The sequence below is a fragment of the Podarcis tiliguerta genome (assembly GCF_965153285.1).
Source record: "Podarcis tiliguerta genome assembly, chromosome: 13".
NCBI lineage: Eukaryota > Metazoa > Chordata > Lepidosauria > Squamata > Lacertidae > Podarcis > Podarcis tiliguerta.
This window is the reverse complement of record NC_139546.1, coordinates 52,060,718-52,073,428: the sequence shown is the minus strand read 5'-3', so window position 1 is coordinate 52,073,428 and position 12,711 is coordinate 52,060,718. Positions and strand designations below refer to the sequence as shown.

Here is a 12,711-nt window from a genome sequence, read left to right as displayed (position 1 = left end):
ATGTGGTCTGAACTACATAGGAAAGTCGGCGGTTCAAATCCCCGCAACGGGGTGAGTTCCTGTTGCTCGGTCCCTGCTCCTGCCAACCTAGCAGTTCGAAAGCACCTCAAAGTGCAAGTAGATAAATAGGTACCACTGTGGTGGGAAGGTAAACAGTGTTTCCATGCATAGCTGTCAACCGTCCCTTATTTGGTGGGACTGTCCCTTATCCCAGCGCCGTGTCCCGCTGCTGTCCCTTATTGATGATGTCCCTTAAATTTCCCAGGTTTCAAAGGAAGCAGCTCCTCTCCCTCCCTCCCTGCCGGCCAGGGAGGAGGGAGGCTCCAGCTGTGTTGCTTGGCTGCGTTGCTCACCCAATAAGGAGTCTAAAAACGACTGGGGGGTGGAGCCTGCATGCCTTGTGCCAATCAAATCGGCCGCGTTGCCTGGGGACTCGCCTTTGCTCAGCGCTTCCCAGCGGAGAGGGGACGGTGGTTTTCCTTGCTGCACCCCCTTTGCCGGGTTGCTGCGCTGTGGGAACCACCGCTTGAGGCTTCGTTTGGCTGCTGGCTGGGCTTCCTGCCTTTGGCTTGGAGGGGCTCAGAAGTCGAACATACCTGTGCTCTGAAAATCCCTTATTTTGGCTGCTGATCCCTTATTTTCGAGGTTGCTGGTCCCTTATTTTCAAATCTGTAAGTTGACAGCTATGTTTCCATGTGCTCTGGTTTCCGTCATGGTGGCCCATTGTGCCAGTAGCAGTTTAGTCCTGCTGGCCACATGACCCAGAAAACTGTCTGTGGACAAACACCGGCTCCCTCGGCCAGTAAAGCGAGATGAGCGCCGCAACCCCAGAGTCGCCTTTGACTGGACATAATCATTCAGGGGTCCTTTACCTTTCACCTTGCCCCCTGCTAGGGTTTCCAGTCTGGGGCCAAGTAGTTGTGGTTTTTTGAGGCAAGAGGAGCTGGCCAGGGAATGAACAAAACCAGCCCACCACCTTTATTTTGGCTTTGGTTCAGAACGCTTCCGGTATATTCTGCTGTTGCAAAAACAAAACAAAACCCAAAACATAGATAAAGGTAAAGGGACCCCTGACCATTAGGTCCAGTCGCGGACGACTCTGGGGTTGCGGCGCTCATCTCGCTTTATTAGCCGAGGGAGCCGGCGTACAGCTTCCGGGTCATGTGGCCAGCAGGACTAAGCAGCTTCTGGTGAACCAGAGCAGCGCACGGAAACACCGTTTACCTTCCCGCCGGAGTGGTACCTATTTATCTACTTGCACTGGTGTGCTTTCGAACTGCTAAGTTGGCAGGAGCAGGGACCGAACAACGGGAGCTCACCCCGTCATTGCGGGGATTCGAACCACCGACCTTCCGATCGGCAAATCCTAGGCTCTGTGGTTTAACCCACAGCACCACCCGCGTCCCAACCGAAAACATAGAAAGGAGAACTCCTGCGTGCCGAGATTCAAGTTTGGGGCACGTACTCTTCAGATAGGGAACCCGAGCAGATATTTCTAGTCACAAAACATGCTGAATCAAAGTGAAGCATGGAAATATAGGCTCTTAGACCTTTCAGATATCCCCTCTCCCCTTAGCATGGAAAGAGACATAAAAAAAACAAAATGCTTTGCATGACCCACAAAGAAAATGAAGCAACAAAATTCAAAACGGTAAGAACGAATTGCGCATTTATTCCAAATCCAATTAAAACTATTTAAGTTAATTCAACAAAATGGGCGGGCTGCAGCCTTTTACACCTGCAGCAACGCCCCTGCTGGTCCCTCTTGCCTCTTGGCACCCCCTAGGTCATCCCACTGCCCCCCAGGGGGCGTTTTGACCCACTTTTGGGACCCCCTGCTCTAGGGGGTTAATGTGGGGGAAATGGCAGGGGAGTTGTTGACCAGAGACCCACAACACGATGGTTGCAAAAGGCAGATTCCTCCGTGTTAAAGGAATTCGAAGGTGGCCCCCCCTCCCCAAAAAACAGCTCCTAATATAACACATATCCTTTCTCTGAAGGGTCTCTATGGGAGTGTCATCGTCACAGGGGGGAACACTTTGCTCCAAGGCTTCACGGACCGCCTCAACCGGGAACTCTCTCAGAAGACGCCGCCGGTGAGTTTCTGTGTGTAAGAGAGAGAATGAGGGACTTTGGAGTCACACAGGGCTCTTCAGCAGGCAACATGGAGTCTCAGAACCGCAGAGTCTGGTGGGACCCTTTATCCACTTCCAGAGCTATCCTAAAGTTGATGTTTTAAGGATGTTTAAGTGAGCATTCTAAATTGTAAAACAGAAAAACGAATACAAATTAGAGAAATATCTGGGGTCCTTAAGAGAGCCAAGATGGTTTCAGGATTGTTCTGCGTACTAAAACAAAGTGCCTGTTTTTTTTCCACTGAATATTTCCTAATTTTGAAGGATCAGCTGCCTGTGGCCTGCTATGTGTGCGCACCTTAGAATTGTTAGAACACCGGTTAGTTTGCAGAGGGCAGAACAAGCTTGTTTTAACACCTGCCCAGCCCGATGGGCGGGGTATAAATTATTATTATTATTATTATTATTATTATGCAAACCCCTCTTTTCTCTCTCCGCTGCCTGCAGAGTATGCGCTTGAAGCTGATTGCCAGCAACAGCACCATGGAAAGGAGGTTCAGTCCTTGGATTGGGGGCTCGATCCTGGCTTCTCTCGTGAGTCTGGGGCCCTGGAGGCTGCCGTGGGTCAGAGGAAGAGGAGGGTGGGGAAAGGGGGAGGGAGGCTGGGAGCCAGGACTCCTGGGTTCTCTGGAGGACCTTCCGAGGCCCTAAGCACTGGAAAGATTTTGGTGCCCCCATATATATCTAATTCAGAATATAAACAACAATGGACGGTAGAATAGAATTTTATTTTTTGAAATGAAACAAAACCGACAGTTTTGTATATCATTAATCACTATCTTTCTTTTTTCTTTCTTCCTCCCTTCCCCTTCCTTCCTTCCTTCCTTCCTTCCTTTCCCTTCCTTCCTTCCTTCCTTCCTTCCTTCCTTCCTTCCTTCCTTCCTTCCTCTTCCTTCCTTTCCCTTCCTTCCTTCCTTCCTTCCTTCCTTTCCCTTCCTTCCTTCCTTTCTTCCTTCCTTCCTTTCTCTTCCTTCCTTTTCTTTCCTTCCTTCCTTCCTTCCTCCCTTCCTCCCTTCCTCCCTTCCCCTTCCTTCCTTCCTTTCTTTTCCTTCCTTCCTTCCCCTTCCTTCCTTCTTTCCTTCCTTCCGTCCTTTTCCTTCCTTCCTTCCTTCCTTCCTTCCTTCCTTCCTTCCTTCCTTCCTTCCTCTCTCTCTCTCTCTCTCTCTCTCTCTCTCCCCTCATTTTATCAATTGTGGGGCCTTTGTTGGGGGGAGAACCTGATTCAGCTGCACCATATTCTCCATGGCTTAGGGTTAAGGTTAGGTGTTAAGTTGTGTGTGAACATATCAGGCGACACAGCGATTCTTCAAACAGCTCTTCTTTATTCAGAGGCCAGAACAGAACTGAACTGAAGGGCTCAGTCAGCCTGCTTATACAGAGCTCCAGAACAACGCAACTGTAGCAACTTTCTAAAACTATCCAATCACTGAACGTCACTTTCGATCCTTCATTTGCATAACTTTCTACAGTATCCCCCTGCTGGCCCAGGGTGAGAACGTCAGTGCATAACATTAGGGGGCAGCTGCCCCACACGTTACACCCATGATATGGTCCGCGGACATTTCCGAAAACCTGGGCTACTCCCACTCCCAACATGATTGGCTGTCTAAAGTTCCAAACTGCGAATCACGACTTGAGAGTTCAAGGGCCAATGGCAGAGGCCCAAATCCTGAAATGTTCTGTGATTGGACGTGTATCGAATCAAGAGCTCAGAATCCTTAGTCCAGACTCAAGCTCAGGCAAACACCGACCCACTGAATACATAAGACCCCCTTCCCTTGATACCCCAAGCAGGGGCTGCATTTAAAATTGCATTTTAACCTGTATTTTAAATTGGTTCCCTCCCTATTATGTTTTTACTGTGATTTTATTGGTGTTAGCGCCCTGAGGGCCGGGTATAAATACAAATTATTATTATTATTATTATTATTATTATTATTATTATTATTATGCTCAGTGTCTAATCCAGCCTAGGGAACCAGGATCCCAGACGTGGACTAGATGCTGGTGTGTGTAGCTCAGGGGTCTCTGAGTTTTGGGTTGGGGGCCTGGGAGTGGAGACCCGGACGCCTGGGTTTGTTTCCTCGTCTCCTTCCTCTCCTTCTCGTCCGCAGGGCACCTTCCAGCAGATGTGGATCTCCAAACAGGAATACGAGGAAGGGGGCAAACAGTGCGTGGAGAGGAAATGCCCCTGAGCCGGGCGGGCAGCCCACCTCCCCTTTTGCCCTCCCTCTCTCCCCACCCCCAGGAGACCCCCCCCCGCCTCGTGGCTCCCACAGCCCCTCCCAGCGACTCCCTCCCTTCGAGACGCACCCCGGACTTGCCCCTCTGCAGCCGAGGCACCTTCTCCCCTCTCCAAAGAACCCGGGTGTCCTTCCGAACCCCCCGTTTGCCCCCCGCTCCTGAGAAGAACCCAGGAGTCCTGCGCCCACCGACGCTTGCGCCAACACCGGAGAACCCAGGAGACGAAGGAGGGCAGATTTCAAGCTGCTGGATCGCCGGAGAGACGGGAAGGTTCCCAATCCCAAAGTCCTGCATCGCAGGGGGTTGGGATGGATGACCTTATGGGTCCCTCCCAAGGCTACAGTTCTCTTTGTCAAGAGGGGTTTGGAAAGTCGTCCTGGGCGCGTGCCTCTCCCTCTTCACCTCCCCTGTTGCTGTTTTATATGTAAACCTGGGTGGATCTATTTATTCGATGGACTGACATGGATTGACATTGATCATTCTCCTTTTATTTTATTTCATTTTTATTTCGGTGTCGGAAAAATAATAAACGTGTGAGGTTGTGTTTTTGTAAAAAAAAAACACCAAAACCCTATTATTCTTTTGCCTGTCACAGTAGCGTTTATGATGTTTGGGGATGCAACTCCATACATCCTTTTTCACTCTGGTTCAGGAGGGCTGGACATGATCCTGTATTCAGCTTGTGCCTGGGGAAGTTTTGTGGGGTGGGTGTCCTCCCACAACCTGACGTTAAGACCCACTGAACACAAAAGATGCAGGTCTTATTCAACATCTTTATCAACGACTTGGATGATGGACTCAAGGGCATCCTGATCAAATTTGCAGATGACACCAAACTGGGAGGGGTGGCTAACACCCCAGAGGACAGGATCACACTTCAAAACGACCTTGACAGATTAGAGAACTGGGCCAAAACAAACAAGATGAATTTTAACAGGGAGAAATGTAAAGTATTGCACTTGGGCAAAAAAAAAATGAGAGGCACAAATACAAGATGGGTGACACCTGGCTTGAGAGCAGTACATGTGAAAAGGATCTAGGAGTCTTGGTTGACCACAAACTTGACATGAGCCAACAGGGTGACGCGGCAGCTAAAAAAGCCAATGCAATTCTGGGCTGCATCAATAGGAGTATAGCATCTAGATCAAGGGAAGTTATAGTGCCACTGTATTCTGCTCTGGTCAGACCTCACCTGGAGTACTGTGTCCAGTTCTGGGCACCACAGTTCAAGAAGGACACTGACCAACTGGAACGTGTCCAGAGGAGGGCAACCAAAATGGTCAAAGGCCTGGAAACGATGCCTTATGAGGAACGGCTAAGGGAGCTGGGCATGTTTAGCCTGGAGAAGAGGAGGTTAAGGGGTGATATGATAGCCATGTTCAACTATAGAAAAGGATGTCACCTAGAGGAGGGAGAAAGGTTGTTTGCTGCTGCTCCAGAGAAGCGGACACGGAGCAATGGATCCAAACTACAAGAAAGAAGATTCCACCTAAACATTAGGAAGAACTTCCTGACAGTAAGAGCTGTTTGACAGTGGAATTTGCTGCCAGGGAGTGTGGTGGAGTCTCCTTCTTTGGAGGTCTTTAAGCAGAGGCTTGACAACCATATGTCAGGAGTGCTCTGATGGGGTTTCCTGCTTGGCAGGGGGTTGGACTCGATGGCCCTTGTGGTCTCTTCCAGCTCTATGATTCTATGATTCTAGGTATCGCGTTGCGTCTCCAGCAACGCAGCCCAGAGCAGCCGGCTGTGAACGATTCGTCTCACCCCGGAGAATTCGGTGGGGTCACATTTTAGCCGCAAGCGAGCTTAAAACAGCCGTTCCCTCTTCCAAAGGGGATTAAGGGATCTCCGAGGTAAAAATAAAAACCTTTCCGAACTACAATTCCCGGGATTCTTCCGCTGGGGCAGTTGAAAACCCCACGAAACCACAGCATACACAGGCAGCTTGCCTCTTCTTGCAAGCAAGTGAATATATAGCTTTTACGAAATAAATCTGTTGTCTGCTTGCGGAGTTAAATAAATGGCGCCTGCGAGGAGACGGGTCCACATTGGCACCCTCAGGAAATGGCCCTAGGCCCGGGGGCTCTTGGTTTCATCGTCTCCTGATGGTTTTTGCTCCTGGTCGTCAGGCCTGCACAGATCCCGGCGTTGGCGGCGGGTGGCCTGGCCCGCAAAGGTGCCTTTGACACACCCTTCGACTGCGGCCTTGAGCTGTGGAAAGAGCAAGAGAGGATGTCAAGTAGACCCCCCCAAAAAAACTCAGCACCTGAGGGCTTCAGAAAGGGAGGCACCTCCCAGCCCTCCCTAACGACAGATCAATAGATAGCCTCCTCCATGTATTTGCCCTTTTGAAGCCATTCAGGTTAGTGGCCACTCCTGTGGCAGGGAGTTCCGCAGTTCCACCCTGCACTGGTTTCATCCGTCCTGAATCTCCGGCATTCAGGTCCGTTGGGCTAATTTCTGCACGTCCCTCTTGACACGACACCCCCCTAAGTGCCCCTATTTTCCAGATTTACAGAAGCCGTCCCACCATAGCTGTCACCTTACAGATTTGAAAATAAGGGACCAGCAGCCTCTAAAATAAGGGATCGGCAGCCAAAATAAGGGGTTTTCAGGGCACAGGTATGTTCGACTTCTGAGCCAAAGGCAGAAAGCCCAGCCAGCAGCCAAACGAAGCCTGAAGCCTCAACGAAAACCACAATCATCTCTCTGCTGGGAAGCGCTGAGCAAAGGCGAGTCCCCAGGCAAGGCGGCCGATTTGATTGGCACAAGGCATGCAAGCTCCACCCCCCAGTGGTTCTCAGACTCCTTATTGGGTGAGCAATGCAGCCAAGCAACACAGCTGGAGCCTCCCTCCTCCCTGGCCGGCAGGGAGGGAGGGAGAGGAGCTGCTTCCTTTGAAACCTGGGAAATTTAAGGGACGTCATCAATAAGGGACAGCAGAGGGACACAGCACTGGGATAAGGGAGTTTCCCGCCAAATAAGGGACGGTTGACAGCTATGCGTTTCCACTTTCCCTGCTTTTCCTTAGAGCAGGCATAGACAAACTCATCCCTCCAGATGTTTCAAGACTACAACTCCCATTAATAATAATAAATTTTATTCATACTCGGCCAGAGCCAGGCTCAGGGTGGCTAATGCCAGTAAAATGACAGTAAAAACATAATAGGAATTTAAAAAAAAAAAATACAGGTTAAAATGCAATTTAAAATGCAGCATCATTTTAAAAGTAGCCCATAGATCAAAACCATAACCACTGGCCCTGTTAGCTAGGGATGATGGGAGCTGTAGTCCCAAAACATCTAGAGGAATGAGTTTGCCTATGCTTGCCTTAGCAGGTCCCTGTTTAAATCAGAGAAATGTTAGAGGGTACATATGGAGTGATCCGACCCCAGAGAAATCTGAAGGTGGTTTTTAAAAAAATGTTTGATCATTACATTTTTATATACCATATTTTCCGCTCTATAAGGCGCACCAGACCATAAGACGCACCTAGTTTTTGGAGGAGGAAAACAAGAAAAAAAATATTCTGAATCTCAGAAGCCAGAACAGCAAGAGGGATCGCTGCGCAGTGAAAGCAACAATCCCTCTTGCTGTTCTGGCTTCTGGGATAGCTGTGCAGCCTGCATTCGCTCCATAAGACGCACACACATTTCCCCTTACTTTTGAGGAGGGGAAAAGTGCGTCTTATAGAGCGAAAAATACGGTATGTTGGAAGCCACCCAGAGCGGCTGGGGAAACCCAGTCGGGTGCACGGGGTAATAATATTTAAAAATATTATTGCAGAATACGATGTCCCTGTTTTCACCGGAGAGATGTTTCTCCCGGAGAGAAGATATCTTTCACCTGCTCTGAACCTCCCAATGCTCAGATTCGTGGGATGGATTCCTGTGTTACAAGAGAGGGAGGTCTGTCCTCGCCCCTCTATCGCAGGGGTCAGCAAACTTAATCGCGCCTCGGGCCGGTGTCTCCAGCGCCAAACACCCATAAACATGCGCACACACTATTTCCGGCGCACTTCCGGGTTGGAGGAGCACTGGAAATAACACTTGTGCAAATAAGGGAGGCGGGTGGCGCTGTGGGTTAAAGCCTCAGCACCTAGGGCTTGCCGATCGAAAGGTCGGCGGTTCGAATCCCCGCGGCGGGGTGCGCTCCCGTTGTTCGGTCCCAGCGCCTGCCAACCTAGCAGTTCGAAAGCACTCCCGGGTGCAAGTAGATAAATAGGGACCGCTTACTAGCGGGAAGGTAAACGGCGTTTCCGTGTGCAGCTCTGGCTCGCCAGAGCAGCGATGTCACGCTGGCCACGTGACCCGGAAGTGTCTCCGGACAGCGCTGGCTCCCGGCCTCTTTGAGTGAGATGGGCGCACAACCCTAGAGTCTGTCAAGACTGGCCCGTACAGGCAGGGGTGCCTTTACCTTTAAATAACGCTCATGCGCACAAGCTATTTCCGGTGCTCCTCCGACCCGGAAGTGGGCAGCGCCGTTAAGAGCAGGCGGCGGCAGCGGGCATCGCTGCGGGCCGGATAAACGAGTCCCTCGGGCCTTATCCAGCCCGCGGGCCTTAGTTTAGGGACCCCTGCTCTAGCTGCGAACCCCCCAACCCGGACAGACACTTACCTCCTTGAGACTCACCACTCCAACCAAGCGCCCCATGTTGGTCACGTAAGCCGTGCGGAGACCCAAAAGGTTGAAGAGGTCGTAGCACTGGAGGGGGGGGGCGGAAAAATATTGAAATTGAAATACTTTTAATGTCGCTTGTACAACTTGTGTGAAGGGACGCGGGTGGCGCTGTGGGTTAAACCAAAGAGCCTAGGACTTGCCGATCAGAAGGTCGGCGGTTCGAATCCCCGCGAGGGGTGAGCTCCCGTTGCTCGGTCCCTGCTCCTGCCAACCTAGCAGTTCAAAAGCACACCTGTGCAAGTAGATAAATAGGTACCGCTCCGGCGGGAAGGTAAACGGCGTTTCCGTGCGCTGCTCTGGTTCGCCAGAAGCGCCTTAGTCATGCTGGCCACATGACCTGGAAGCTGTACGCCGGCTCCCTCGGCCAGTAAAGCGAGATGAGCGCCGCAACCCCAGAGTCGGCCACGACTGGACCTAATGGTCAGGGGTCCCTTTACCTTTATTTTACAACTTGTATATAGTGAGATTACTTCAGCACCCCCCACTCAGCTCTCTTAGTCTTAATTTGCCTCATTTACTGACGGACACCCACCAAACCCAAAAGTCAGTTGCCCTGTTGTTATCTTTTCATTCAGCAGCCTAACAGCCCACGGATAGAAGCCGTTCTTTACCCTGTTGGCACGACTAATTGTGCCTGAGGGCAGGAGATCAAAAAAGTGCTGGCCAGGGTGCGAATCATCCCTGAGAATTTTCCTCACTCTCCTGAGGTGTTATGTACTGAGCTGAATAGGACCCAGAATGCAGCAGTCTGATTGGTCCTAGAACAATAGGATTCAGAATGCAGCAGTCTGATTGGCCCTAGAACAATACGACCCAGAATGCAGCAGTCTGATTGGTCCACAGGAGCCACCCAATCCAGCTCCAGATGGAAGTGAATCCGCAAACTGATTGGCCTACAGGAGAATCCCGGAATTAGCCAATCACGTGGGGCCCATTATGTAAATAATGTATATAAAGCAGACATTCTGCAATGCGCCCCGTTTCCCAGAGAAATAAGAATATGGCCTGGGGAGATCAGTGAGTTTGTGGGCCGGAAGGTCCTGTTTCTTCACTTCCTGAAGGAATGAGGGATGAAGGGGCCTTGGAGGACTGACCTGGCGGAGGGTTTCCTTCTCCAAAAGGCGATAAGGAGCCGGGTCGATGGGCACGTCGGCCAGGCGGAGGGTTTCCTGGAGCTGCCGGCATTCCCATTCCTCAACCTGCGTCCACCATGGGGATAAAAAGAGGCAGGGGCTGGACTGAACGCGGCTCCATCTCTCCCAGATTTCCGTTTCCCCCAGCTGGCTCGTTCTCAGAAGCCCCCCCATAGACTGTAAAAGGCAATAAATCTGGGGTCCCACTTTCAAAAGCCCTCCGAGACAGCAGCCACCATGTGGCGGGGAGTTCCACAGGCCAACACCTTTGTGTTGTGCAACAACAAGCTTTTTTTCTGGCCCAGCCCGGTGGAACTCTCCGCCACTGGAGATTTTTATTTATTACAACTGTAAAAAGAAAAACAACCCAATAGCCCCCCCCCCAAAAAAAACATTTTAAAGGGCAAAGGATGTAAACCACAGCTCCCATCAGCCCCAAGGAACTAACCTCTCTGCTCAAGGGACCCAGGAGTCCTGGACCCCCAGCCTCCTCCCTGGCCCTCCTTATGGCACCCTCTCCCCGCCGCAAGCACCCTGCCGTCTCAGCGCCCAACGTACCATGTGGCGATGTTGCCCATGCTCTTCTTGCGGGGCGAGATAATCGGTGCTCCTGGGAACGGCCTTGGAGGGCTGAAATCAGAAAAAAGCCATTGCGGTGGGTTGGGCTGGATGACCCCTGGGGTCCCTTCCATAGAGTTCTATAACTATGATTCGAAGCCAAGGCTAAACAGGAGAAGGGGGAATCTCTCTGCCTCCACAGGTCCAGCTGCCTCCTACCTTTTTCTCCTCCTCTTCCTCTCCCTCCACGATCTCTTCCGTCCAACTTTCCTGGGCATCGCACGGCCCATTCTCCGTTTCCTTGGGCGAGTCTGCGTAAGAAGCAAGGAGAGGGGTTTACTTTGGATAAGTTAATTTTTTTATCCTAATTTTTTACATAATTTTTAAAATTACATTTTCTGTTCTACAGTTTAAAATACCGTATTTTTCACTCTATAAGACACACCAGACCACAAGACGCACCTAGTTTTTGGAGGAGGAAAATAAGAAAAAAAATATTCTGAATCTCAGAAGCCAGAACAGCAAGAGGGATTGCTGTGTAGTGAAAGCAGTGATCCCTCTTGCTGTTCTGGCTTCTGGGATAGCTGCGCAGCCTGCATTTCGGTTCAAGAAAAAAACTTAAAGCCTTAACAAATTACCTTTTGTGTCACGCACGGTTAATGAAAGCGCACACATTTGTCCGTGCGTTAAATTTGTTTAATAATTAAATCGATTGCGTGTTAAGTCGTATATACCGTATTTTTCGCTCTATAAGATGCCCCAGACCACAAGACGCACCTAGTTTTCGGAGGAGGAAAACAAAAAAAAAATATTCTGAATCTCCGAAGCCAGAACAGCAAGAGGGATCTCTGCGCAGTGAAAGCAGCAAGCCCTCTTGCTGTTCTGGCTTCTGGGATAGCTGCGCAGCCTGCATTCGCTCCATAAGACGCACACACATTTCCCCTTACTTTTTAGGAGGGAAAAAGTGCGTCTTATAGACCGAAAAATACGGTATGTTGGAAGCCACCCAGAGCGGCTGGGGAAACCCAGTCACGTGCGCGGGGTAATAATACAGTCTTATAGAGCAAAAAATACGGTCGTCTGACCTCTTGCAATGCGGCTCAAGAATCCCGGACCCTGTTCCGCCCTCCTCCCTAATGCAAGCGGGCAGAAGCTCTTACCCGGTTCGTCTTGGTTTGGGTCTGCCTGGTCCGACCGGCTGAGAAGGTACTGGAATCTCTTCTCTGGGCCAAGGTGGGCTGACAGAAGCTTGGACAGGTGCTTCCTTCGAATGGACCCCAGCAAGACGCGAGACTCTTTGAGGTGGAGGGGAGAGAAAGAGAAGGGGGGGGTTGGGGCCTTTTCTCCCAGTTAGGGGATCTGGCCTCACAACGAAGGAGTCGCCTCCTCCGGCCTGGCGCCCTCCGGCTGTTCCGTACTACAATTCCCATGGGAGTTCTAGTTCGAAGCAGCTGAACAGCACATTTGCTGTTTATTGGGGGGATTTAAAAACCAACCAGCCAACCAAGCAGCCAAGCAGTGTGTAAGTTTTATGAATTAAATTAAAAATACTTATACAGTGGTGCCCCGCAAGACGAATGCCTCGCAAGACGGAAAACCCGCTAGACGAAAGGGTTTTCCGTTTTTCGATGCGCTTCGCAGGACGAATTTCTCTATGGGCTTGCTTCGCAAGACGAAAATGTCTTGCGAGTCTTGAGATTTTTTTCTGCTCCCCACCCCCTTTTTCTAAGCCGCTAAACCGCTAATAGCCTTTTAGCAGCTAATCCGCTAATCCCTTAAGCCTTTAATAGCCGCTAATAGCCGCTAAACCGCTAATAGCACTAATCCGCTAAGCCGCTAATAGGGTGGCTTCGCAAAACGAAAAAACCGCTAGACGAAGAGACTCGCAGAACGAATTAATTTTGTCTTGCGAGGCACCACTGTATATGTTCTGTAAAATGTACCGTATTTTTCGCCCTATA

General features: G+C 50.5%; 2 protein-coding genes across 3 annotated transcripts in view; one reads left to right on the top strand and one right to left on the bottom strand.

The window, feature by feature from the left end:
• The window catches only part of ACTL6B (actin like 6B), a 29,741-nt gene extending 23,520 nt beyond the window's left edge, over positions 1–6,221 (top strand). The window contains exons 12-15 of the mRNA XM_083410534.1: positions 2,001–2,096; positions 2,583–2,669; positions 4,250–5,137; positions 6,082–6,221. Coding sequence (XP_083266660.1) covers positions 2,001–2,096; positions 2,583–2,669; positions 4,250–4,330 — 264 coding nt within the window. The 3' untranslated portion in view covers positions 4,331–5,137; positions 6,082–6,221. The remainder of the gene's footprint in view (positions 1–2,000; positions 2,097–2,582; positions 2,670–4,249; positions 5,138–6,081) is intronic.
• A 178-nt stretch (positions 6,222–6,399) lies between these two features.
• Positions 6,400–12,711, bottom strand: part of LOC310662896 (chloride channel protein ClC-Kb-like) — a 35,441-nt gene continuing 29,129 nt past the window's right edge. For both annotated transcript variants that reach the window (XM_083410214.1, XM_083410215.1), the window contains 6 exons: positions 11,911–12,045; positions 10,970–11,061; positions 10,751–10,822; positions 10,154–10,258; positions 8,997–9,083; positions 6,400–6,590 (listed from right to left, as the gene is read on the bottom strand). In XM_083410214.1, the coding sequence (XP_083266340.1) occupies positions 6,450–6,590; positions 8,997–9,083; positions 10,154–10,258; positions 10,751–10,822; positions 10,970–11,061; positions 11,911–12,045 (632 nt within the window). In that variant the 3' untranslated portion in view covers positions 6,400–6,449. The remainder of the gene's footprint in view (positions 6,591–8,996; positions 9,084–10,153; positions 10,259–10,750; positions 10,823–10,969; positions 11,062–11,910; positions 12,046–12,711) is intronic.